A 23156-nucleotide genomic window follows, 5' to 3' on the forward strand; every position below is an offset into this window, starting at 1 on the left:
CCTTGTATCTCCCGTTAGCTGGATTATTTACAATGATGTGTGCTCTTCCACTGACCTCAGTGACCTGCACGAGTCGTCACGCTGCGCTGCGATTGTCTTGGACGAATGAGCTACGCGGTCATCAAGCGCCATTGACGCTATCTACGTGAGAGTACCATCAGAGACTCTGAGCTTCAAGCAGTTGTTGATCACTTCGACCACAGCGTCCTTGCCGATCGCATCCAAAAGCTTCGCGCGAGCTTCCGTTCGGTCTCGGTCGCCAGACAGCACAAGCAGCGCCGCCACGTAGTCTTGCGCCATGTTAGATCGAGATGGACTGTTCCGTAAATTCCCAGGCTGGTGCTTTGGTGTGCGTGTGGAGAATTTCGGGACTGCGCCAGGTTGAGACAGCAGCAAACGGCCAGCACAGGCACCTTCACCTGCAGTCACAACTGTAAGCAACCTTGCTTCTGGACAATGCTTCCAAATTGCAAAATACCTCATTATAATCTCTTCATCTCAAAGCGTACAATGCAGATAGGGGACTTCGATAGGAGCAAACTCCTTGTCACTTTCACCTCGAGCGGCAGGCTGCATACTCACGGGAGCGTGCAGATGTCAAACGGACGCGCAAAACCCGCAATACCCCCTAACTCGCCAGGCACCTTCTTCCCCGCCTTTCTCATCTTTTGCACCATGTGCCTCAAGTACTTTGTTCGACACTCAACCTGTGATCACCACGAATACTTGGGCAGCCATCACTGCTCGCTAAGACCCTGTGATCTCGACACACAGCACTTCCACTATATTGAGGACGACTTCCCAGTCCCCTGGCCAGAGGTCCTCAAGGGTAGACGAGGCGCGCGGGCATGCAAGATCTGCGCCAGCGAGCAGCGCGATAATCCTGACCCAGCTGATGCGCCCATACAGTCATATGCGCCAACGAACGACTTCCAAGTCAAAGAGATCCGGCCCACAGGCTACAACCTACCCGTCAGCGTCGTCAGAGTCGAGGAAGACGAGGTGACGACGGAATTCACGACAGAGAGTGCAGACAGCAATGACAGCTTTGACTACGACTACAAGAGCTTGAGTGATGCAGATGACGAGGAATGGACCGTACCGAAGGATGGAGGCCAGAACACTGGGTATGACCAGGCGCGCGACGAAGTGCTGGCGCAAAGACATCGAGAATATCTCCAAAGCCAGCTCAGAGATCTCCCCAACTACCTAATGCAGCAGCAGCAGTTTGTGCCGTTCGTACCACCTGGTCTCATGCCAGAAGCATACGCAACAGGCAGCTACCTCCACTACCCAATGCCGCATGTGGGATATCTCGCGCCTCCATCGGTGCTCTCAATACCGCCATGGCACGGAGGTATGATAGCTCTATCTTCGATCCCAAACAACGCACCATCGACAGGTCCTGACGCCTCCTCACCGCAGCTCTTGCCAGCGTTCATACCCAAAGATGCAGACAAGCAAACCGCCCCTGCATCGCTACCCCAGCGTCCGGCAACGCCGCCACCTACGCCGCCTTTACACCCGCTGCCGCCCCGCCCAACGCCGCCTTTCATCGTTGGTAGTATAACGGATGCGTATCTGAGGATGGAGGCAGCAAAGAGGAGGCATATGAGAGAGCGTGTAAGGCGCCAGTGGTCTTCGCTGCAAGATGCTCTGCCTGCTAGGAGAATGGCACTCACGGATTTCATGGTCAAGAAGAAGACTCAGAGAGGTCACCACAAGGAGGTCGGCACGCCGGAAGACATGGGAGTGGATGCATGGGCGAGCCTGCCTTTTGCGGGCGAGGAGGCGGACACAGAGTGCGGAGCGGAGAAGCGTGCAGAGACTGCAGGAGTTGAGAAGGCGACTTGTAGATTTTCATGCAGACTGGTTACACTGATGTAGGCGAGTACACGTACAATGCTCGGTTGGTGTTCGCGCATATGCATCACACGCGGATCTAGCCGTGGACTGGGAGTGACACCACGCGACTCGGCTCCGCTTGCTTTCGGAAACGGTGACGTCCTTGTCGGCAAGAGCATCAACACGCGCCGTGCAAGCCGCGGTTCAACACGGCCTGACTGACAAACGCCTTCACCTCTGCAAGCTCTCTTCGATGCGCATCTAGGTCCTGCTCTCTCACCTCCCCTACCCAAAACACGCCGCCTCCCCTACTGCACCATGGCGTCTCTCCCCCAGCAGCGCCCCGCGTCGCAGCGCAGAGCATCTCCGCCGGCCGAAGCATCTTCGTCACAGCAAGAAGATGTCACGCGCAGCAGCAGTTTCTCTGCCGCGTCAGTCGACTCCCAGACACTCCTTTTGAACTCGCCGCAAGCGCACACCGACGGCGAGCAGGCAGAAGCACCGCGACAGAGCACCACGACTGCGCCGCAGCAACAGGAAGACGAGGAGCCGCGCAGGTGCTGGATTTGCTTCAATGACGAGACAGAGGACGATGGCACAACTTCAGAGTGGAGGAGCCCGTGTACGTGCTCGCTGGTTGCGCACGAGAGGTGTTTGTTGGACTGGATAGCGGATATGGAGGTGAGTGAGCTCCTCATCAACTCGACGCAGTGGCTAATTGCGGCAGGCACCGACAGCAGGGCGACGAGCAGGGCGCAAGAAGGGCAAGATCCTGTGTCCGCAGTGCAAAACAGAAATCCGAGTCGAGCGACCGCGCAGTGTTATTGTGGACTCGGTGCGCGTGGTAGAGAAGTTGGCTGGCACGCTGCTGTTGCCTGGGTTCGCCTTCGTCACGGGTACAGCGCTGTACTCGACACTGGCACTTGCGGGAACACAAACGGTATATGCTATCTTCGGGACACAGGACGCTGTGCAGATACTGCAGCCGCTGTATCAGGCGCCGACAGACCTGCCGTCATCGCTGGCGATACGACTGGTCGACCACCTGCGCCACCACTGGAGACTCGACATTGGCTTACCGCTGATACCGGCCGTCCTCGTCGCAAGCAGGACCACAATGGCCGACTCGTTCCTCCCGTTCCTTCCACTCATCTTCTTCGTCAGCTCAGGCCAGCCGGGTGACGAGATGCTGCAGCTGCAGTGGCCTCCGAGCGCTGCGTTCTCCTTCGCTGCTCTTCCCTATCTTCGAGGCTTCTACAATGCATACTACGACCGCGTGTGGGCCCCACGGGAACAGCGATGGCTGAAGGAGATTCAACCTCGGGCTGGCACCGAGGACGCTGCGCAGGAAGGCGGCCTAGAGTTCCAGCTTGGCGAGGTACATGAGCACGATCACGAGCACGAGCACGAGCACGAGCACGATCACGAGCACGACCATGACCACGACCATGACCACGACCATGACCACGATCACGATGTAGACGAAGTCCTGGAGGTGGAAGTAGACTTTGACATCTTCGGCGACTGGAACAACGGGGCCGCTCACAACCACAACCACGACATGGTCGAAGCAGCACAGCCGGCCGAGGCCGCACACCCTCTCAACGCACCACCGCTCGACAACGACGAACAGGCACCCCAGGTGCCCGCGCAGGAAGCAGCCCCGGCGCCAAACGTCCCCGCGCAGCCCCGGCGCCAGCGCGTCCGTCGCGAGCACAACATTGCATTCTCCACGACGTCGCTCGCAGACACGATTCTCGGCGCCCTTGTGTTCCCCTCGATAGCCGCGGCCATGGGCGAGCTCCTCCGGGTTTCACTGGCTACAGCCTGGGTCACGCCGCCTAAAGGGGTGACGACGACGTCCTGGCTCGGGGGATGGTTAGGCGCAGGAGCGATGCAGGGCGGCAAGGGCCGGCCCACGGGCTTCTTGCAGACGAGGTGGGGACGGAGCTTGGTGGGAGGGTGTCTGTTTGTGGGGATCAAGGACGCGGTTATGCTGTATGTGCGGTGGAAGATGGCGCAGAATCACAGACGGAGGAAGGTGCTGGACTATGAGGACGCGAAGAAGGGGAGGGGGAGTGCGCGGGCTTGAAGACGGGGGAGCGCGCGGGCTTGAAGACGGTGGAGTGCGTGGTTGTGGTTTCTCGACCTGTTCGCACTCCAGAGCCTGTACGGTATGCGTAGACGTGGATCCCCAATCTGGCGCAGCCTCAACGATTCATCCAGGCCGTTTGTCTGGCACGCAGCCTCCATCAGGTACTCGTCATCAAGCTGCCGAGGCGCAATACTAACGAAAAGATGCGACGTCGTTAGCGGCGATGTCACCAGGCTACGATGGAAGCGGGAAGGTGGAGCCATCCGTGTACCTCGGTTTCACAGCTCTCGGCTACTCCGCTTTGTGAGCGACGTGAGGCGGTGCGACGTCTGCTCCGTTTGTTGATTCTACATTAAAAGGCCTGACTTGGCTACTGTCTTCGATCTGGCTTGACAACTGTCTTGGATCTGGCTTGACAACTGTCTTCGATCTCGTGTTTTTCATCGGTGTTTCAAAGCCTCGTCTTCTTTCCACTGTCTTCATCAACACCTCCAGAGTTCGACATGTCCGCCTCGAAGCGTGTCGACCAGATCGCTGGCCACCTCAACTACCCCACGGGCATGTTGGCAGGCCAGGTGGCGATCATCACGGGCTCGGGCCAGGGAATTGGGGCCGAGTGCGCGAGGCTGTTTGCAAACGAGGGCGCAAAGGTCGTGGTTGCCGATGTCGATGGCAGTGCGTGTTCCCACCCACCCACGGTCGCACGGCCAGCATAGTAACAGCGCACAGAAAAGGCCGAGGCGGTGGTGGCGGCGATCAAGGCCAGCGGCGGGCAGGCGGTCGCGGTCGCGGGCGACGTGCTCGACGACGCGTACATCAAGACGCTCATCGACAGGGCGGCTGCGTTTGGCAACGGCAAAATCCACATCATCGTCAACAACGCAGGGTACACGTGGGACGGGGTGATTCACAAGATGACGGACAAGCAATGGCACACCATTGTCGACCTGCACGCGACGGCGCCGTTCAAGATTGTGCGCGCCGCGGCGCCGTACTTTCGCGTCAAGGACGGCGAGCCCCGCAACATCATCAACATCTCCAGCACGTCCGGGCTGCACGGAAACGCGGGGCAGATCAACTACGCGCTCGCAAAGGCGGGCGTGACGGGCGTCACCAAGACGATTGCCAAGGAGTGAGTTGCCCGGGCTCACTGCAGTCGAGACACTTGCTAACGGCGCCAGATGGGGCCCGAGTTTCGGCGTGCGCGCAAACACGGTCGCGTTTGGGCACATTGCCACGCGGCTCACGGCGGCCAAGGAGGAGGGCGCGTTTGTGCAGCTGCCGGACGGCGAGAAGGTGGCGCTGGGGATCCCGCAGGCTGCAAAGGGCGCTGCGGGCGGCCAGGACGCGCACGCGGACATTCCTCTGAGGCGGCCCGGCACGGCGACCGAGGCGGCGAGCGCGGTGCTGGCGGTCGCAAGCCCGCTATTCAGCTACGTGAACGGCGAGACGATCAAGGTCACGGGCGGGCGGGCGATGTAGGCATGTAGGCATGTAGGGCATGTAGTCTTGCGCGCTTGAATGAAGAGGATGCAGGGACACAGTCTTGGGCAGTTGAGTGAAGAGATGTAGGGCATGTAGTCTTGGGCAGTTGAATGAAGAGGATGCAGTGACACAGTCTTGGGCAGTTGAGTGAAGAGATGTAGGGACACAGTCCTGAGCAGTTGAGTGAAGAGGACGCAGGGACACAGTCTTGGACAGTTGAGTGAAGAGGACGCAGGGACACAGTCTTGGACATCAAGCACTGTTTCGGGACGTCGATAGTGACGAGCTGAACGTCTGGATGCTGAAACGCAGCAGCTGGATTGCCGTGTGGAGCGTGTCCAGTGTTGGCGAGGCCGTTTCAGGTCCCAAGCTTTACCAAGTGCTCACTTCCGAGAGCCGTGATAGCCCTCCGCATCTGAACCGTCCATCCCTCGACCGCGCAACGCCGCATCGCACGCCTCTCCTGCGCTGTCCCGTTTTTGCCTTGCCTTCTTTGCCTTCCCTTTTTTTTGCCTGTGCCATCCTCGTCGCCCGTGCCGTCCCTCGGCTTGCGCTCCCCGTCCGCCATGTCTGGCCAGTAGCGCTGCACCGCATACCGACCGCATACCCACGCCCATCCCGCCGTCCGCCGCCGCTGTTGTTGCTGCCGTCGCCGTTGTTGTTGTTGTTGCTGCCGCCGCCGCCGCCGCCATGCCCGACGAAAAGGCGCCGCTGCACGTCTACGAGCGCCCCGCGAGCCCGCCCATCCCCTCGTACGAAGAGGCGACCAGCTCGCGCCACACACGGACCGCCCGCCGCGGGCCCGACGAGGCCAGCGACGACGCCGAGCGGCAGGGCCTGCTCTCGCCAGACGCGCCTGTCCCGGCCAGCGGGCCCTCGCGCCGCAATGCCTACTACCACCCGCCCAGCGTGCAGTCGGTCGACGATGGCGACTCGGAGCTGGGCAGCCCCGTGCGCTCGAGCGCCGACGACGAGCAGCGCCAGATCCTCGAGGAAATGGACATTCTGGACCCGGAGTCCGCCGACGACGACGGCCGCGCTCGCCGCAATCGTGCGCGCGGCCGCTTCTCCAAGCGGCTGTCGAGCCTCACCAGCAGCCTGTCGAGCCTGCACCTGCCGCGCCTGGCCTGGCCCCGCCGCCTGCGCCCGTCGTTTGCGCGCGTCACCGACGGCCTGCGCCCGTCGGTCGCCTTTGTCGCCAATCGCCTGCCCACCGTCCCCGACGAGTACAGGCCCGGGTGGAGCGTCATTGCGCGGCTGTGCGGGCTGCTCGTCATCGCCTCGCTCGTGTACATGCTGGTCGCGAGCGAGGTCGTGCCCATGGGCGGCGGGTTCGGCGCCCAGTTCAACGCCGAGTGGGTGCGCCACGAGGCCCAGAAGAACATTGAGGGCTGGCGCATCGAGAAGACGCTCGAGTACATGACCAGCTTCGACCACCTGGCCGCCACCGAGGGCAGTTACGTCCAGGGGCAGTGGATCGAGGGCAAGTTCAAGGACGCGCACATGGACACGTACACGCACGACGAGTACTGGGTGTATATGAACTACCCGCAGAAAAAGGCGGGCCGTAGCGTGGAGGTGGTCGAGGGCGAGGCCAAGGGCTGGAAGGCCAGCCTGGAGGAGCCGTCCGTGTACAAGCCGGCGCGCGCCCAGACGCCGGCCTTCCACGCCCTGTCGGCGGCAGGAAGCGTCCAGGGCCCGCTAATCTACGTCAACTACTGCGACACGAAGGACTTCAAGAGGCTGTGGGACAGCGGCGTCGACGTCCAGGGCGCCGTGGCACTGTGCAGGGAGTACGGGACACAGCCGGACCTGGCCATGAAGGTCAAAGCGGCGCAGGACGCGGGCGTCGTCGGCGTGCTCGTGTACTCGGACCCCGTCGAGGACGGTTTCACAAGAGGCACAACCTGGCCAAACGGCAAGTGGCGCCCCGAGACAAGCCTAAGACGTGCTTCGGTCGCCCTGTCCAACATGATCCTGGGCGACCCCCTCACGCCGGGCAAGCCGAGCTCGAAGAAGCAGGACCGCGTGCCAAAGGACAAGAACCCGGGTCTGCCCAGGATTCCCAGCTTGCCCCTGTCGTGGAAAGACGGGCAGAAGCTGCTCCAGTCTCTGGACGGCATTGGCGAAAAGCTGCCCGAGGATTGGAAAGGCGCGGTGCCAGACGTGAACTGGTTCTCCGGCCATCCTGACAAGTCGCCGCGAGTGAACCTCTCCAACCACCAAGACGAAGTCGAGCAGCAGCGCATCACCAACGTCTTCGGCTCCATCCGCGGCCTCGAGGACACAGCCCACAAGGTCATCATCGGCAACCACCGCGACTCGTTCTGCTTCGGTGCCGCGGACCCTGGCTCCGGCACCGCCATCATGCTCGAAGTCGTGCGCGTGCTGGGCGACCTGCGCGCCCAGGGCTGGCGGCCCATGCGCACGATTGAGTTTGCGTCTTGGGACGCCGGCGAGTACAACCACGCCGGCTCGACCGAGCACGTCGAAGCCAACGCCGACTCGCTGCGCGAGAACGCGCTCGCGTACATCAACATTGACGCCGCCGTCACCGGCGACAAGCTCTGGGCCAACGGCTCGCCCATCTTCACGCACGCCTGGCACCGCATCCTGGACCGCCTAAACGACCCGCGCATGGACAACAAGACGCTCAAGGAGCTGTGGGACGCGCAGGGCTCGCGCGTCGGCAACCTGGCCGCGGACCGCGACTCGGCCCCCTTCCAGTTCATCGCCGGCACGTCCAGTCTCGACTTTGGCTTCGGCGCCAAAGACACGCCCGCAAACCCCATGGCCGGCAGCTGCTACGAGACGTTTGACTGGATCGCGCAGCACATTGACCCTGGGTTTCTCTACCACCAGCTCCACGCGCAGCTGCTGGTCCTGCTCATCCTCGAGCTGAGCCAGGAGCCCATTGCACCGCTCCGCATCACAAACTATGCCGCGCATCTGCAGCAAGAGGGCCAGAAGCTGCTCGACGACACGGAGAAGGCGGGCGGCGACTACGACATCGCCATGTTTGAGCCGCTGGTGCAGAGCCTGAGCGCCCTCAAAGCCAAAGCAGACGAGTTCCACAAGTGGGAGACGTTCTGGTACAACCAGGTCTACGCCACGGGCGGCTTCGAGACGACGAGCGTCACCATGCAGCGCATCAACCACAACGCCAAGATGGGCCAGTTTGAGACGCTGCTGCTGGATCTGCCGACGGGCCCCACCGACACGAGTCCGCGAGGCGTGAGTTTCTGCCTAGTTCTGACGAGCGGGATTGTGCTAACGACGAGATTAGTTGCCTGGCCGCCAACAGTTCAAGCACGTCGTCTTCGCGCCGTCGCTGCACAACGCGCGCGAGAGCAGCGTGTTCCCGTTTGCACGCGACGCGCTCGAGAAGCTCGACTGGAAGCGCGCCAAGGACGCCATCAGGATGACGGCCGATTATTTGAACCGCGCCGGCGATGTGCTGGGGCCGGGCTAGCGTCGTCGTCTTGGTGGTGCTGTTTTGTTTTGCATAGACCGGCGTTTATGGCGCGAGAGGAAGACGCCTCACAGCATTGCGTCGTGCGTGTTTGTGCGTTTCTTGTAGCAGCGCCTAGTGTATATTCTCACACCTACTTTTTCCCCACAGGTCGCGCTCGGCACACCCGTGAACAGCGGCATGAGCCTCGATGCTAGTCCCTCTGCAGCAAGCCCTAAACCTCTTCCTCCCCTCTCTCCCTCTTTCTCTCTCCCCTCTCTCCCCCTACCTCTCTCTCCCCCTACCTATCTCTCCCCCTCCCTCTCTCTCCCCCTCCCTCTCTCTCCATCGCGAGTGAGCAATACGCGTCACACACCCGCCATCGCTCAAACCGAGCCTCCATTGATCCAGGACTGGACAAATGAAATTACAGCATGATGGCGAAAGCGCAAGCGACACCGCCAAGCCCGGTGAGCGAGCTAAAGTTCGTACGGTGGTAGAAACGCGTTGATGGAAAGGAGAGCTGCAAAGTCAAAGAATGATGCAAGGTGGTGCCGGCAGATCGGGCCTTTTTCCAAAGACACGTCCCAATTCGGTAATCGCAACAGTCAAACCTGTGGGTCCCGCGATCGCGCACGCTCTACAAACTGCGGAGCACACGTGCATCACCGCCGCGATAGTATAAAGAGACCTGACGCCCTGTCCGCAGCTATTTCCAAAAAGAAAACAAAACCACAGTCCTGCAAATTCAACTCCAACAATGGCAACAACAGCCACCTCCACGCCCGCATTCAAGCCCCTCGGCGAAGCACCGCGCGGCATCGACGACATCGCAGCGCAGGAACGCGCATCCACCCTCCCGTACTGGAACGCCACCGTCGCCTTCCAGCTCGGATGTGCGCTGCGCACGCGCCTGCTGGCCTTTGACGCACCGGCCGTCGTGCACATCTCCACCCTCAGCACGCCGCCGCACGTGCTGTTCCACTGCGTCACGCACGCGGGCACGGCGCTGGACAACGATTTCTGGGTCGCCCGCAAGCGGAACACGGTTATCCGGTGGCAGGCTAGCACGTGGCGGCTGCACAACAAGTTTGGCGGCGATGAGGACTTGTTCAGGGCAAAGTTTGGGCTGGGTGCGTCGGCGGGCGAGTATGCGATTCATGGCGGTGGAGTGCCGGTTTTTGTTAGCGGCGTGGAGGGCCCGGTTGCGGTTGTTGTTGTTAGTGGGTTGAAGCAGTGGGATGATCATCAGGTTGTTGTTGAAGGGCTGGCGGGGGTTTTGGCTGAGATGGAGGGGGGCGTTGCTGCGTAGAGTGGGTTTGGAAAGTAAAGAGAGATTCCATGAGTCGCGATTGCGAGACTGCGGACATTGGTCGCTGGTAAATGTCGCTCACTCGTCGGGTTACCACGTCGGCGCGATTGGATTTGTCTTGCAAAGCCCGTCGAGCGCTTCGACGACCGGAGCGACCGTGTCTGTAGGAGTCGGCCGTGATCGTTGTGCGACTGTGCTGTTGCTTTGCGGAACCGTGCGTCAGCCACCTTGGGGTCGTATGCCGCATCCGCGGTACCGACGGCGTGTGATGTCAAAAGCCCATTCGGTTTGGAAGACATTCTGTATCGATGGCTTCAAGGAGGATCTCCGTGGGAAGGTGGTTGCGTAGTTGTATGGCGTAGTCGTATGGCGTAGTTGTATGGCGTAGTCGTATGGCGTAGTTGTATGGCGTAGTTGTATGGCGTAGTTGTATGGCGTATTTGTATGGCGTATTTGTATGGCGTATTCGTATGGCGTAGTTGCATGTGGGCTCTACTCACTATACTCGACATCCGCCATGGTCCACACATCCCCAAGTACCTACTTAAGATGCACGCACGGCGCACGAAACATGGCGACTGCTTGGAGTTGCTTCATTTCACGTCCGAACATTCTGCTTCAGGCTGTGCAGTGTTCCGATGCTGATCAGCTCTCCTCCACGAAAAAAGACGGACTGGTTGCTGGAGTCCGAACGTCTTTTTTCTTGTTGGCGGGAGTTGTAGATGCTACAGACCAAGTCCTTGGGCACTGGGTGGAGTTATATAACAGCTTCAGACGGATGAGCGTCGGCTTTTGGCTGACAGCGGGCCAACACTGGATCTGATCAAAAGTGCTGTCAGCAGCCCATCAAGCTTGAGTTGTGCTCGAACAAGAAGCTGTACCAGACGTCCCTGAAAAATCAACATCCTGCGGACAGTGTCTTTCTGGGCCCGATTTGCTATTGTCGCTCTTCAGGGATGCGCCAGATCGACGACGCACTTCGCCGAGTGGGGAATACCTTATTATAGACATGTCGATAGGATGCATCGTCACAACTGCGATCGTTTCAAGAATTCGTTTCGCTGGTGACTCTGCCTTGGACGCGAGAGCGAGATTTTGGCGCCACCACCGGATCAGTTAGTTCGGATCGGTTGTCGCTCCCGCTCCCCGAAAGTCCGCCAGGCCTCCTATTTTCATGCCTCTCGCCCTCACCGAACAAATGGCAGAATGAACAGGATACGTACGTCGGTCTAGCTTCTGCAGCGCGCCTTAACTAGCCTCTGTGGGAGATTAAAAGCTTGCGGCTTTGGGCCCTTGAGCTTGCGACAACCGACTTTTGCAAGACGCCACCAAGTTCGTCGTACGACATCGTGCCACTTTCGCCTAGATCGCAACGGCATCGGCTCGCTACGGTTGCCACGGTCCAGCCTTGCCTATCATGATTTCGAATCTAGCATGCTACCTCAGCTCTTTCAACTCCCCAGCGAAGTGACATCCACATATGCCAGGAAGGCACCGTAGATACGCCGGGACGTCTCATGTTGGGCAGTTGCAATAAGCTTTGCTTGTAATTGAGTGGTTACGATGCTCCGCGCACGGTCAATGCCTTGTATGGACTTTGTGAGATGTTCGCCGACCACGCGACACCAGATGCTCGAGTCCCGGTCTCGATCATCCCAGCAGACGACATTTGATTCTCCGACTTGGCTGTATTTCAATTGAGATCTGGGAGATCTCAATCAGCCGCTAGGAGGGATACGAGACGCTGGAAGCTTTTGATGTGTTCCCTGTCAATAAAGCTTCCGACGCCATGAGACCACTGCAAGCATTTGAACTTCTAGCTCTAAATGCCCTTGACTAGCAACAGTGGACGGCAAGGGAAATGCAAGACGGGTCGAGTGACGAACAAGAACAAAAGCTGCCCAACTCTAGGCGGAAACATTCAGCTCCCTTGATCATCATCATCATCATCATCATCTTCTTCTTCCTCTTCTTCTTCGTCTTCGTCTTCTTCGTCTTCTTCTTCATCACCATACTCTTCTTTTATACCCCATTTTTACAGCATAGCCATGGCACCCACACGAAAGGAGACAACCATCGAGTTGTGCAAGCGCGTCAACGCGCAAGGGAACACCGTCTCTATCCGCATGCTCGAGTATCTCAGTTCCTCGACAGAACCGGTACGCGGATTCTTTCCATTAGCCACAGCATTCCTCGACTTGGCACGTTTGGTCTGGTCAATCGAAGCAGGGATCAACGAGTCGTTTAAGACGCGCAAGACCTACCCAGTTGAGATCACACAACAGCTGGACACTCGGTTCCGCCATGTCTACGATGAGTTCGTCGTTCTCGGACAGATGGTCGCGAAGTTCATCGACAACGATAATGGCAAGGGCGGCCTAGGAAAGCGTATGCGCATGATGTTTGCCGACTCTGAAGTTGACAAGGTGCGAATGACGCTCCTGAGAAGCAGCGAATCCCTCAAGATGAGCTCTGCGATCTTCCGATGGACGATAGGGGACGATCACGCTGATGAGACGATGGCCATTGGATACGCCGGACTCATTGCTGCTCTTGAGCGCCTCAACCCAAAGAAAACGACCGCACCAACTCCTCGCCGCACCGCACCACCTCCTTCCACACCACCTCCGCTACCTCCATCGAAGGGTAGTCACAGTCAGTCAGAGACACTTCTTCCCCCTCCATGTTTGACCAGTAGGCCATCTCTTAGTGACCTCCGGCCTACAGCGAGCGATCTATCCAACACGAATGGGATGCGACCTACATTGAGCGACATAGATCTGCGGCATGAGGAGCTTCGGATGTCGCCAGACGTTGCATACCCACACAACGAATGGAGAGCGCCTAGTGTACACTCCGGTGGCTCTGTCCGTGACACAATACACTCGGCCTCAGCAAGAACATACGACAGACAAAGCCACAACCACCAGATGCCCTACGAAGAACCAGCTTGGTCTGCACGAATGCCACTAAGGGAACAAGGCCACAACCTCGGCGTACAAGAGCAGCGATACCCACACGATAGCTTTATGTCACATGCACAAATAGACTCTCCTACCTTACACAGTAGAGCGACGCATCGCTCAGGAAGTCCGCGAACCTTTGGTGGGAAGGAGGGCGTGGTGATGGCTGTCAGACAGGGACAGTACCGAGTGGTTGAGCAGCTGCTTGCGAGCGGTGTGAAGCTTGACAGCGTCACTCAGGCTGGCCTACTACGTATTGCTATCGATAACAGAGATGCGGATACGACTTCCGTCCTCATGCACTACGGGGCAGATGCGAATGGCTCTGATGGCGATGGTATGAGTCCACTATTCGCCGCTACACAAGCTGCGTCTGTAGCCTGTGCCAGAGTATTGCTCAAAAATGGCGCCGACGCCAACTTCAAGGACAGCGAGGGTACCACAGCGCTGTTCAAAGCTATACAGGCTGGCCGTACAGACGTCATGGCAGCCCTTTTAGACAACGGAGCAAACCCCAATCTGCCATGCCCCAAGCACCCGTTGTGGCCATCATGCTACCATCCTGAAGCGCTTGCTTTGCTGTTGTCGCGAGGAGCCGACCACAGGCGTACGCCTGGTATCATGGAGCTCGCAGCCAGTCTCAAGAAGCTGGAGTCAGTCAAGGTTCTCATCGACGCAGGCGTCTCACCAAACGTCCGCAAGGATGGCTCCTACACTCCTCTCGCGTCTGCTATCCGCGACAACAGCGCCGACATCGTAACATACCTGCTTGAGCACGGCGCCGACCCCAACTTCAAAGCCGTCGAGTTTCCAACCTTCAAATGCATCACCCACAAACGCACACACTTCCTCCCGCAGCTAGTAGCTGCAGGTGCAGACCTGCACACACCCAAGGGCATTATCGAGACCGCCGTCTTCCACAAGGACAAAGACGCTCTTCTCTACTTGCTCGACCAAGGCGTCAACCCCAACGACCGCTGCCCCGAAGGCGGCAAAACAGCCCTCACAACCGCAATCCGCGAAAACAGCCTGGAGTTTGTCGATCTCCTGCTGAATCACGGCGCCAACCCGGCTGTCCGCGGCCAAGACTGGCCCTTGTGCATGGCAGTCAGAAACCCCATCGTGTTGAAACGCCTTCTCGCTGTCCCGGGCATCAACCCTCGCGCCTTCCGCGGCTGCGTAGAGATGGCTGTGCACGCAGGCCAGCTCGAGTCCGTCAAGTTGCTGCTAGGCGCAGGCGTGAGCGTCGAGGATAAGAACTGCGGCGTGTTTTCTCCACTCACAACTGCGATCCGCGAGGGGCATAAGAGTATCGTGCGATACTTGCTGGACGAGGCGAGCGCGGATCCGAATGCACCTGGCGAGCATCTGCCGCTTGTGAAAGCGCTGAGAAGCTATGACGGACATGACACAGAAGTCATACAGATGCTGTTGAGCAGGGGCGCGGATATCAATCATATGCACCGCGGGTGGAATCCCGTTCTTCAAGCGGTGGAGAACAGTGATACTGAGATACTGCGGCTTCTTGTTAGTCTCGGTGGACCGGTGGATTTGCAGGCTGTGGATGAGACGGGCCGACCGGTCATTGATATCGTTGGAGATCGGGATTGGGAGGAGGGTCTTGCGTTGCTGTTTCCCAAGTCCTCGAGCCCGAGAGGTAGATCGTGAGTCTTACCCGCCCGATATCGCTGTCCGTCCACTGACGTACAACAGACAACCGACGTTGAAGATGTTTCCTTCTTGAAAAAAGAAGATGGCGCAGAGCAACGCGCGCGTTTTAAAGTTCTCATGTGCAGCCCAAGTCAAAGGTATTTTCTATTTGTCCAGCAAATGGCTCTACGTGGTCTCCAATGTCAGGAGGGTTTTTGGGTACCAGCTTTGCACCAGGCAGAGTCTTTCCGCTTATTTCACATGCATCTCCTTTGTTCAAGATGGATCATGCGAGCATACCGCCTCACATGTACGAACTCTGCTGTGGCTTTGCCACCTTCTTCTCTCCAGCCCAGTAATACAGCTTTTCCCACCCAACTCCGTTCCTTGCAGCATCCGGAACAGGAAAGAATCCCAACTTCACCACGCCGTCTACCTTCACCATCCTCGCGCAGAACCGCCCCGTATTTAGACAAGTATCACATGTCATCTCCTTATTACCCTCTGCTATCTTCCGCTTGCTGGGCTCGTTCCTGCGCCAATACGTCACGTTCCCCACACACACATCGCGGTACCGGTAAGTCTCTCGACTGCGAAGCATGCGCGCGTAGTCAGCGACGTGGCCTGGCTTCTGGAGGTAATCGGTGCTGAATTTGCATTTGAAGAGAACCTGTGCAGTGTTGGGAAATTCGGAGAAAAGGCGCCAATATCCGACTTCCTCACTGACTTGGACCCAAAATACCCACTCGACAGGTGGAAGCTGCGCAACCTGATCCGTTGTAGTTTCGGAAGCTGGTTCTGCAGCGTTCGAAACTACGACTGGCTGTGACAGTCTTGATTTCTTCGACGCCCGGGTTGGCTCTGATGAGCTACTTTGCTTCGACGGATTCGTCACCTTTGGCGGCCCTGTTGGCTTCGCAGGCTTCCGTGTATCGTGCATCAATTCGTCTTCTGACGACTCTTCCGCAACGACTGCCGAGTTCAGTGCTGCAGACTCTAGTTCGCCATCCTCCCACGATACAGTGGCAGCGCGAGACTGAAGCTGCGAAACGTGTTGTAGAGGTCGGCGAGTGCGATTGGGTATGGGAATGACCGCTTCGGGTTGAACTTTACGTTGTCCATCGGTGGACGGTACGCGTCGGTCTTTGGAGAAGTCAGCACGGGTCAAGCGCTTTCGATGGACATGGGGCTATCACTACGCCTCTTATTACTGGCTATCGCCACGCTAGCAGTCGAGGGCGTTGTATTTTCCGCTCTTAGTTGGCTGATGACCTGTGAGGTAACAACAGAGCTTTTTCTGGTATCGTTTGAAAAGAGTATCAGAAGCGTCTTAGTCAGCCCCTCATCGCGGATTTGCTGGATAAGACTGTCACGTTGTTTCACGAGCACATGCTCGCTTGACAGGAAGACCAAAGCTTTCTTGTATACTTTTACGTTGTCCGACATATCTCGAAGAAAAAGATCGGGATGGGGGCGGTATCTAAGAATATAGTGCAGTTAGAAGATGAAGAGGGCGAGGTACCATGAGAGGGAAAAAAGTTGGGGATCAGGCTGAGACTCACACGCGCTGTCGCGTAATCACATGATCTGCATGGTGATCCTAAAGGAGGCGGCCCGGCCAATCGATGCTGCGCCGCATTTGTGGCTTACATGGATATATCTTGTGGCACATACAGCGGTGAGAGCGTACCTTGACGAATTGGGGGGAAATTATCTAGATCGATGAAGCTATTGGACAGTGGTGCTATGGGGAAGCTCCGGGTGATCACAGGCTCGAAGGCAAATTATCGTGGTAAGATTTAATGCTCACGAGCAAGGGGCATAGTACGCCTAAGCGGTTCTTCTATAGCTCGTCTTCTCACGAGATGCTCATGAGTGAAACATCGAGTATCTCAAGTAGCTCGGCCGTTTAAGGTGGCCATGAAGGGGCTACATGTGCCATGGACGTTTGCCAAGTTCACGGCATGTAGAATGCCGACAACGGAATGTTGAGGAAGCCTTTGATCCACGGGGCGCCTGTCAACCTGGAAGTGATGTTAGCCGAGAGTTTCCTGAGCTACGAGGCCGATTGGTCTTGTTGATACCGGAGAGTGGGCTGAGGCAGCTCACCGGTTCGATATCCCCCCCTGGACAACATAAGCCACGATTACGATTGACGCGAAGAGCGCCGTGGTTGGAATCCATCAAATCTTACATCCATCTCATCGATGTTTATCGCCCATGCTAGAAAGAAAAAAGAGGGGGATGACCAAAAAAAGCCTCCAAGGTTTAGATATATCCTTTCAAATTCAGCCAAATACCCATGTCCATCTTATCCTCCATGGTTACTCTTACAGCCAGAAGATCTTTGCTCAAAACCGCATGGGAGGAGAGTTTAGATACTGCTCCCACAACTAGCAGCAGCACCGTTCTAAACTGCGCCCTGACAACTTTCGAGCTCTTCGCTTCGATACCTTGGGGAAAGGCCCCTTGAACGCCTCCCATGCATCTCGAACTGAAGTAGGATCCAGAGAGCGTATCAGACCATGATGACAGGGGATGCACTTCGAGACCGAGCTCTCATTCCGTCTGTAAATGTTTTTACCTTCCGATTCCCGTTCATTGCTGAGGTTATGACGCAGCGAGCGACAGCGGAACGTGGGACTGTGGTTCCATCAGCGCCATGTCTGTGAAAGCATTACTGAGGCCTGTTGACGCCACCGAGGAGAAAGCTCACTACGGTTGTCAGGAGTAGATTGCAAAGCATCGTCTCCAAGAGCGACAACTTCACCACACTGATCGATGAGAGTTCGGAAGTAATATCGACAGGACCGGTTGTACAGCGTTTCTCATGCAAGTGATTCATGTTGCGTGGCAGGGATCAAGAGCAGCGCTGACGCTGAGGTGTCCAGCCGCGGCGCGAGCCGGAGCGCCTCAAGGACGAGCGTCGCCGATTTGAGACCTGATTCTACCCAGGGGAACAGTTGAGATACTTCAAGTTCGAGATGTGTGCGGTGCAAAGTAAACACAGAGACCGGTGCATCCATTTCTAGACGTACAGAGTCTTGCAAGTACGAATAAAATGCCGCTGAAATGCGCTGCAGACCACCCATCACACCGTTCGCCGTCCAATGCTTTTGATTCCGATCCTTACTTCTTGCCCTTCCCCTTCGTCTTACTCCTAGTCGATTTACTAGGGGGCGCCTCTTCGTTGACCTCCACCATCTTCTGCGTCGGCAGGTCCTCCTCGTTGACATCCTCACCCTCGTCCTCATCTTCCGCATCCCTCACCATCTCTCGCGCCTTCGCCGTACGCTCAGCGTCCCAGTTCTGCACTAAATTCGCGACTTCCTCATGCGGTTTCTCCTTGCCGTTCCAAGCCTTGCATCCGCCACATCTCCACTTGCCGATGTCTTCGACCGTGCGGGCGCCGGGCGGGGCTTGGCCGTTCACAAGTCTGCATTCGGAGCAGATCAGAACAAGGCGGTTTTTGGGCTGGGTCTCGTCTTCGCCCAAGAGGGCATCGAGGATACGGTCGTACCAGTGGGATTGTGTGAATGAGGTCGCGGGCGTGGAGGAGTATTGCTTTGTTGCGTCGACGGGTCCGAAGGCGTTCGGTGCGAACTCGGCGCTCGGCGAGGGTAGTTGCGGGTGCCCCGGAGGCGATACAGGGACGGGAGGTGCACGTTCCGGTGTCGACGGGTTTTGCGATTGGTTTTGCGGTCGCTGTATGTTCGCTGTCGGCGGGGGCGCAATGCCTGTGCGTGGGCCTTGTGGTTGCGGCGCTCTCTGGGGGCCTTGCGCTTTCTTGTTGTTCGACGCGGTTTGCGGCATCTCCTGCTTGGGTGAAGCACCGTACTTCTCAAGCAGCTGCTGAGTCGAGTTGTACTTGGTAGCTTCTTTCAGTCTGTTAATCGTGGCATCGCGCTCCTTATTCAGCTTGGCGATGTAGGCGGTAGTGTTGGAGATACGGTAGTCAAAGTAGCTTGTCAGCGCGTAGCGGACAAGGTAGATGCTGCGCGACATTAATGGCAGCTCCAAAGGTACCGAAGATGACCTACACAACAGGACTGCCCGCTATAACCGAGACCTCCACCACTCCCCAATTCTGGCGACCAGTGACCAGGACGAGGAGCAACGCTGCGAGAATGTATGCGAATCCAGCGTACAGCGTCCACATCACACGAGCGCGTCTCGAGGCTCGGCGACGCTTGTCATTGACCGCGGTAGCTCTGTTGATTTTGGCGGTGAGAGCTGAGAGTGCTTTCTCAAACGAGGCAGCATCTTCGCCCGCCTGTTGCCGTCAGCATGCACCTATCGTAAAATGTGTTCGTGTGACTTGCCCTCCACGGCCACAGAGACACCATGGTTGCGGAAGCAAATGTGTAGAGTTTGCAGCCCAGGGCGGGGGCGTGTTGTGTTCAAAGTTGCCAGCAAGACATGCGTCGCGTGTGGAGAGCTGCTGCGACGTCAGCGATCGACATTGATCCCTGCATTTCCGCTGTCACGTGCCGTACTTTCTTTCCGCGACTTCGCGGTTCGCCGCTGCCGTTGCTGCTGCGACTCCAACCCACGATTCAGTCCAATGTCCCGCGAAATGGCCCTTGTAGCATACAGGAATCTGCTGCGATCAGCGCGCATCGCTTTCCAAGGTACATTGTCGGTGGCGTCATCCTCCAAACGCCGTCAACTCACGCCATGCTAGGAGATGCGAACGTCCTCTCCGCGGCGCGCATTGAGGTCCGCAAGAACTTCGAGAGCAATCGCCACCTCCAGACCGGAACCGAGGAATTCCAGAAGTCGATTACACATGCCAATGAAGTGGCCAAGTTCCTGAAAGAGAACGTCGTCCAGGGAGAAGCCACGGAGGGAGACAACTACAGTATGGCACATGGTGCATTGAGGTAGTGGAGCTCATGCTAACGCCACACAGAGATCCGGATACACGAGCACACCGAGCGCGGAGACAACGAGGACATCAAGAAAAACAAGGGCAAGAGTACATTAGGGGGAACAAAGTGCTGCTCCGCTTAAACTTTTCTTCAGCTCGCAATGTGATACCCATGCTGTCCATAACGCCGATCCAATGCTGTATAATGATACACCCTAGTTGCCTGCCAGACTGGGATAGCTGGCTTCAGCATCATCTGATGGTGGAGGCGCGAGAGCCAGGCTGTCCAGGTCGTTCTGCTTGGGTGCTTCGAGTGCAGCCTGCGCCGCTGCTCGTCGCGCTGGACCAGCTGCTTGTCTGCCCTCCTTCGCATACTGCATCCTAATGTTTTGGTCCAAACTGTCCAGTTGTTTCGGCTTGCCCCAAGAAACCCGCATGGGACATCCTTTGATGACCACCTTGCCCTTCAATGTCTCCGCCGCAGTCTCTGCATCCTTCCTTTTCACATAGTTGACGTACGCGCAATGAGCTCGATGGGAGCACACGAGCGATCGCAGCTGGCCGTACTGTGCAAAGTGGGTCCGAAGCTCGTGTTCAGGCAGATCGTCCTCGACACCGGTAACGAAAAGAGACGCAACATTCGGGTCTGATGGTGGCAGCCAATCCTGCGGGTTGGGCTGTGCTGAAAATCCTCCAGCGCGCCCGCCTCTTGCAGGCCGCATGCTTCCTCGCGCAGCGCTGGCGCCGCCTCTCGAATCGCGTGTCCTGATTGGACCTCCTGTATGCCCATATGCAGAACCTCCGCCTGTGCCCGGTGCTGGAAGCGCCTTTTGCCCGCCTTCTTCGGCGTCTGCTTCCAGACGTCGCTGCTTCTTGTGGTAGGGTTCGCTTTGCGCCAGTCGCCTCAGCAGGTCGCGCGCTTTCTCATCTGTCTTCTCGTATGCCTCCATGGCTCCTCTTCCCTCTTCAATCTCTCTCTCGTGCTCTTGCGCATAGTATTGTCGGTTGATGTCGCTCTGCGGCCCAGGCGCCACCATCTTGAGCGCTGCATCACGGACGACGAGGGGCAGCCCGAATGAAAGATCCAGCATGCAGCACTGACAGCAGTTCTTCAGACGCGCACATGTCAGGCAGATGTTGGTGCGCTTCTGTCGCGCTGTGCGGTCGGCTTTCCAGCGGAAGATTGTGAAGGGTCGCGTGCAGATCTTGCATTCCTGTACAGTGTCAGCAAACGCGCACGAGATGACAGCGAGAGACGATGCTTACAGCGCCATGGTCCTCCTTCAGCATCTGCACGTACGGGTTGTCGGGCAGACATTTCTCGCAGACAGACGGGAAGTCGGTCGTCTCCCACCCGCTGCGGTTCAGATCGGTCTTGATCTGGGGCGGCATGGTGACTGCGGTGATTTGACTCGAGAAGTGTAGTCGGCGAGCGTATGACCAGCCGTGGAGCTCGTGTGGGTGGGTCTTGCGCCTGAGCGACTATGTCGAGCCTTGCTGTTGCGACAGAGGCAGTGCCGTTGTGGGCGTCGCGATGTTGCGCCAGACGCCAACCCAGGAACTGTTGTCGGGTTTGGTTGCGGGCGAATCGGCAGTGTTGCAGTACGCGCAAGTGGGGCGGCGCAGGAGCAGTGAAGGTGTTTCCGTGGGGTGGTGCAATGACGGCGGAAGGCTCAAGGAATCTCTAGCTTGTCAGGGTGGCACCCTCTAGCGCGGCCGTAGAGAGGCTGCTGTGATTGGCTCCAACCCTCGCCGCCAGGGATCATTTGGTGCTAGTAATTTGTTACTACCTGCGGTGAGTTAGGGGGGAGTAGGAATCTCCTGTACCGCTATTTCGCATAAGAAACACGGTCGTCCGGTTCTTTGGCCTTTCCACCTCGTCAATTGACACTGCTTCAACACAGTCCCGTCGTTTCTATATCTAATAGTTACTTTCGTCCGCCGCCACCATGTCTCCCACTGCGCTTGAACAGGAGGACCACAGCCGTGATGCCGCCTTCAACAAGGCCATGCACGGCACCTCGGCGAAGGCGCGCGGCGGTATGGCTGCCATGCTGCAGAAGGACAAGGGTGCGCAGCAGGCTGCCGTGGACGAGTACTTCAAGCACTGGGACAACAAGGCCGCCGCCGACGAGACCGAGGAGACACGAAAGGTGCGTCGCGTGAGAGACCAAGTAGCGGTGACGGCAACTGACATGCGCAGGAACGACGAGACGAGTACGCCACCCTGACCAGGCACTACTACAACCTGGCGACCGACCTGTACGAGTACGGCTGGGGACAGTCGTTCCACTTCTGCCGTTATGCGTACGGCGAGTCCTTCTACCGCGCCATTGCCCGCCACGAGCACTACCTTGCCCACAAGATGCAACTCCAGGACAACATGCGCGTCCTGGACGTCGGCTGCGGTGTCGGTGGCCCTGCCCGTGAGATTGTCAAGTTTGCCGGCGTCAATGTTGTCGGCCTCAACAACAACGACTACCAGATCGAGCGTGCCACAGCATATGCCGAGAAGGAGGGCCTGTCAGACAAGCTGTCCTTCACCAAGGGTGATTTCATGGTACGTGCTGCCGCTGCGGCTTCGAGACCCTGGCGCTGACAAAATCACCAGCAAATGTCGTTCCCTGACAACTCGTTCGACGCTGTCTACGCCATCGAGGCTACTGTCCACGCCCCATCCCTAGAGGGCATCTACAGCGAGATCTTCCGCGTGCTGAAGCCTGGCGGTGTCTTCGGTGTGTACGAGTGGCTGATGACGGACAAGTACGACAACGACAACCCCCACCACCGCGAGATCCGTCTTGGTATCGAGATCGGTGATGGCATCTCCAACATGGAGAAGATCGAGGTTGCTCTTGCGGCCATGAAGGCTGCCGGGTTCGTCATGGAGCACCACGAGGATCTCGCTGACCGCGACGACCCCTACCCCTGGTACTGGCCTCTGTCTGGCCAGCTCAAGTACATTAGCACCATTGGCGACATCCCCACCATCCTTCGCATGACCAAGGTTGGCCGTGGTCTTGTCCACAGGTTCGTCGGTGCTCTCGAGACGATCGGTCTGGCACCCAGGGGTACCCAGAAGACGGCAGACAGCCTTGCGCTCGCCGCCGACTGCCTGGTCGCTGGTGGTCGCGAGAAGCTCTTCACGCCCATGTACCTCATGGTCGGCCGCAAGCCCGCTGATGCGTAAGCGCGTTGGACTCTTTACATTCTTGCCGCATGTTGTTCTCTAGACCATTTTGCATCGAGGCCTGTTTCGCCTCGACTTCGCTTCTACGAGCACCGTCTCCAGCCTTGTACCAAGCGTCGCAAAAGGCGCGTTATATATGCATGTAATATCTATAGAGTCTAGGGGGGTAATGAGAACGCGATTTATGGCCATGACGGCAGCTTCCAGCAACCATGCCAGACCAATGTGTTTATGTGAGGAGTGTCTATGGCCATGACGGCAGCTCGCAGCAACCATGCCAGACCAATGTGTTTAT

The 23156-nt window shown here is 57.8% G+C and overlaps 11 protein-coding genes across 11 annotated transcripts; 8 read left to right on the plus strand and 3 right to left on the minus strand.

Annotated features, from left to right (window-relative positions):
* Nucleotides 1-1029: 1029 nt before the first annotated feature.
* Nucleotides 1030-1968, plus strand: M421DRAFT_249293 (uncharacterized protein). Its single transcript, XM_033588590.1, has one exon. The coding sequence runs from the start codon at nt 1213-1215 to the stop codon at nt 1885-1887; it is 675 nt and encodes a 224-aa protein (XP_033453038.1). The 5' UTR covers nt 1030-1212; the 3' UTR covers nt 1888-1968.
* Nucleotides 1969-2163: 195 nt separating this feature from the next.
* Nucleotides 2164-3937, plus strand: M421DRAFT_53568 (uncharacterized protein; the record flags this gene model as incomplete). Its single annotated transcript, XM_033595133.1, has 3 exons — nt 2164-2526; nt 2573-3223; nt 3275-3937. 3 exons carry the CDS (start codon nt 2164-2166, stop codon nt 3935-3937), a joined length of 1677 nt encoding a protein of 558 aa, XP_033453039.1.
* Nucleotides 3938-4190: 253 nt separating this feature from the next.
* M421DRAFT_249296 (NAD(P)-binding protein) lies at nt 4191-5769 on the plus strand. Its single transcript, XM_033588591.1, has 3 exons — nt 4191-4615; nt 4670-5072; nt 5122-5769. The coding sequence occupies exons 1-3, from the start codon at nt 4444-4446 to the stop codon at nt 5420-5422; spliced, it is 876 nt and encodes a 291-aa protein (XP_033453040.1). The 5' UTR covers nt 4191-4443; the 3' UTR covers nt 5423-5769.
* A 346-nt stretch (nt 5770-6115) lies between these two features.
* M421DRAFT_53788 (Zn-dependent exopeptidase) lies at nt 6116-8897 on the plus strand (the record flags this gene model as incomplete). The annotated part of the gene is made up of 2 exons (XM_033595154.1): nt 6116-8659; nt 8712-8897. The coding sequence occupies 2 exons, from the start codon at nt 6116-6118 to the stop codon at nt 8895-8897; spliced, it is 2730 nt and encodes a 909-aa protein (XP_033453041.1).
* Nucleotides 8898-9365: 468 nt separating this feature from the next.
* On the plus strand, nt 9366-10417 carry M421DRAFT_249298 (uncharacterized protein). The gene has a single exon (XM_033588592.1). It carries the CDS (start codon nt 9637-9639, stop codon nt 10186-10188), a length of 552 nt encoding a protein of 183 aa, XP_033453042.1. The 5' UTR covers nt 9366-9636; the 3' UTR covers nt 10189-10417.
* Nucleotides 10418-13772: 3355 nt separating this feature from the next.
* Nucleotides 13773-14819, plus strand: M421DRAFT_98015 (ankyrin; the record flags this gene model as incomplete). Its single annotated transcript, XM_033598570.1, has 1 exon — nt 13773-14819. The coding sequence occupies one exon, from the start codon at nt 13773-13775 to the stop codon at nt 14817-14819; it is 1047 nt and encodes a 348-aa protein (XP_033453043.1).
* Nucleotides 14820-15105: 286 nt separating this feature from the next.
* Nucleotides 15106-15923, minus strand: M421DRAFT_1383 (uncharacterized protein; the record flags this gene model as incomplete). Its single annotated transcript, XM_033587443.1, has 2 exons — nt 15106-15773; nt 15818-15923. 2 exons carry the CDS (start codon nt 15921-15923, stop codon nt 15106-15108), a joined length of 774 nt encoding a protein of 257 aa, XP_033453044.1.
* Nucleotides 15924-17588: 1665 nt separating this feature from the next.
* Nucleotides 17589-19225, minus strand: M421DRAFT_416409 (uncharacterized protein). Its single transcript, XM_033591057.1, has 3 exons — nt 19124-19225; nt 18842-19074; nt 17589-18795 (listed from the first exon to the last, which is right to left on the minus strand). The coding sequence occupies exons 1-3, from the start codon at nt 19145-19147 to the stop codon at nt 17931-17933; spliced, it is 1122 nt and encodes a 373-aa protein (XP_033453045.1). The 5' UTR covers nt 19148-19225; the 3' UTR covers nt 17589-17930.
* Nucleotides 19226-19377: 152 nt separating this feature from the next.
* Nucleotides 19378-19814, plus strand: M421DRAFT_1385 (uncharacterized protein; the record flags this gene model as incomplete). Its single annotated transcript, XM_033587446.1, has 3 exons — nt 19378-19432; nt 19486-19662; nt 19714-19814. 3 exons carry the CDS (start codon nt 19378-19380, stop codon nt 19812-19814), a joined length of 333 nt encoding a protein of 110 aa, XP_033453046.1.
* Nucleotides 19736-21393, minus strand: M421DRAFT_416410 (uncharacterized protein). Its single transcript, XM_033591058.1, has 2 exons — nt 20938-21393; nt 19736-20885 (listed from the first exon to the last, which is right to left on the minus strand). The coding sequence occupies exons 1-2, from the start codon at nt 21061-21063 to the stop codon at nt 19887-19889; spliced, it is 1125 nt and encodes a 374-aa protein (XP_033453047.1). The 5' UTR covers nt 21064-21393; the 3' UTR covers nt 19736-19886.
* A 97-nt stretch (nt 21394-21490) lies between these two features.
* On the plus strand, nt 21491-23092 carry M421DRAFT_249355 (uncharacterized protein). Its single transcript, XM_033588593.1, has 3 exons — nt 21491-21824; nt 21875-22231; nt 22283-23092. Exons 1-3 carry the CDS (start codon nt 21621-21623, stop codon nt 22859-22861), a joined length of 1140 nt encoding a protein of 379 aa, XP_033453048.1. The 5' UTR covers nt 21491-21620; the 3' UTR covers nt 22862-23092.
* Nucleotides 23093-23156: the final 64 nt, after the last annotated feature.

Source organism: Didymella exigua (assembly GCF_010094145.1).
Source record: "Didymella exigua CBS 183.55 unplaced genomic scaffold M421scaffold_3, whole genome shotgun sequence".
Taxonomy (NCBI): domain Eukaryota; kingdom Fungi; phylum Ascomycota; class Dothideomycetes; order Pleosporales; family Didymellaceae; genus Didymella; species Didymella exigua.

What these genes read in the sequence shown, in the direction of transcription:
- M421DRAFT_249293 (XM_033588590.1), top strand. Translation starts at nt 1,213, where the DNA reads ATGCAGCAGCAGCAGTTTGTGCCGTTCGTACCACCTGGTCTCATGCCA.
- M421DRAFT_249298 (XM_033588592.1), top strand. Translation starts at nt 9,637, where the DNA reads ATGGCAACAACAGCCACCTCCACGCCCGCATTCAAGCCCCTCGGCGAA.
- M421DRAFT_249355 (XM_033588593.1), top strand. Translation starts at nt 21,621, where the DNA reads ATGTCTCCCACTGCGCTTGAACAGGAGGACCACAGCCGTGATGCCGCC. An exon ending in AGACCGAGGAGACACGAAAG is followed by an intron (nt 21,825 to 21,874) that starts GTGCGTCGCGTG and finishes TGACATGCGCAG; the next exon opens with GAACGACGAGACGAGTACGC. An exon ending in TCACCAAGGGTGATTTCATG is followed by an intron (nt 22,232 to 22,282) that starts GTACGTGCTGCC and finishes CAAAATCACCAG; the next exon opens with CAAATGTCGTTCCCTGACAA.
- M421DRAFT_249296 (XM_033588591.1), top strand. Translation starts at nt 4,444, where the DNA reads ATGTCCGCCTCGAAGCGTGTCGACCAGATCGCTGGCCACCTCAACTAC. An exon ending in GGTTGCCGATGTCGATGGCA is followed by an intron (nt 4,616 to 4,669) that starts GTGCGTGTTCCC and finishes AACAGCGCACAG; the next exon opens with AAAAGGCCGAGGCGGTGGTG. An exon ending in ACCAAGACGATTGCCAAGGA is followed by an intron (nt 5,073 to 5,121) that starts GTGAGTTGCCCG and finishes TAACGGCGCCAG; the next exon opens with ATGGGGCCCGAGTTTCGGCG.
- M421DRAFT_416409 (XM_033591057.1), bottom strand. Translation starts at nt 19,147, where the DNA reads ATGGTGTCTCTGTGGCCGTGGAGG. An exon ending in TGTCTCTGTGGCCGTGGAGG is followed by an intron (nt 19,075 to 19,123) that starts GCAAGTCACACG and finishes TGACGGCAACAG; the next exon opens with GCGGGCGAAGATGCTGCCTC. An exon ending in ATAGCGGGCAGTCCTGTTGT is followed by an intron (nt 18,796 to 18,841) that starts GTAGGTCATCTT and finishes AATGTCGCGCAG; the next exon opens with CATCTACCTTGTCCGCTACG.
- M421DRAFT_416410 (XM_033591058.1), bottom strand. Translation starts at nt 21,063, where the DNA reads ATGCCGCCCCAGATCAAGACCGATCTGAACCGCAGCGGGTGGGAGACG. An exon ending in TGAAGGAGGACCATGGCGCT is followed by an intron (nt 20,886 to 20,937) that starts GTAAGCATCGTC and finishes GACACTGTACAG; the next exon opens with GAATGCAAGATCTGCACGCG.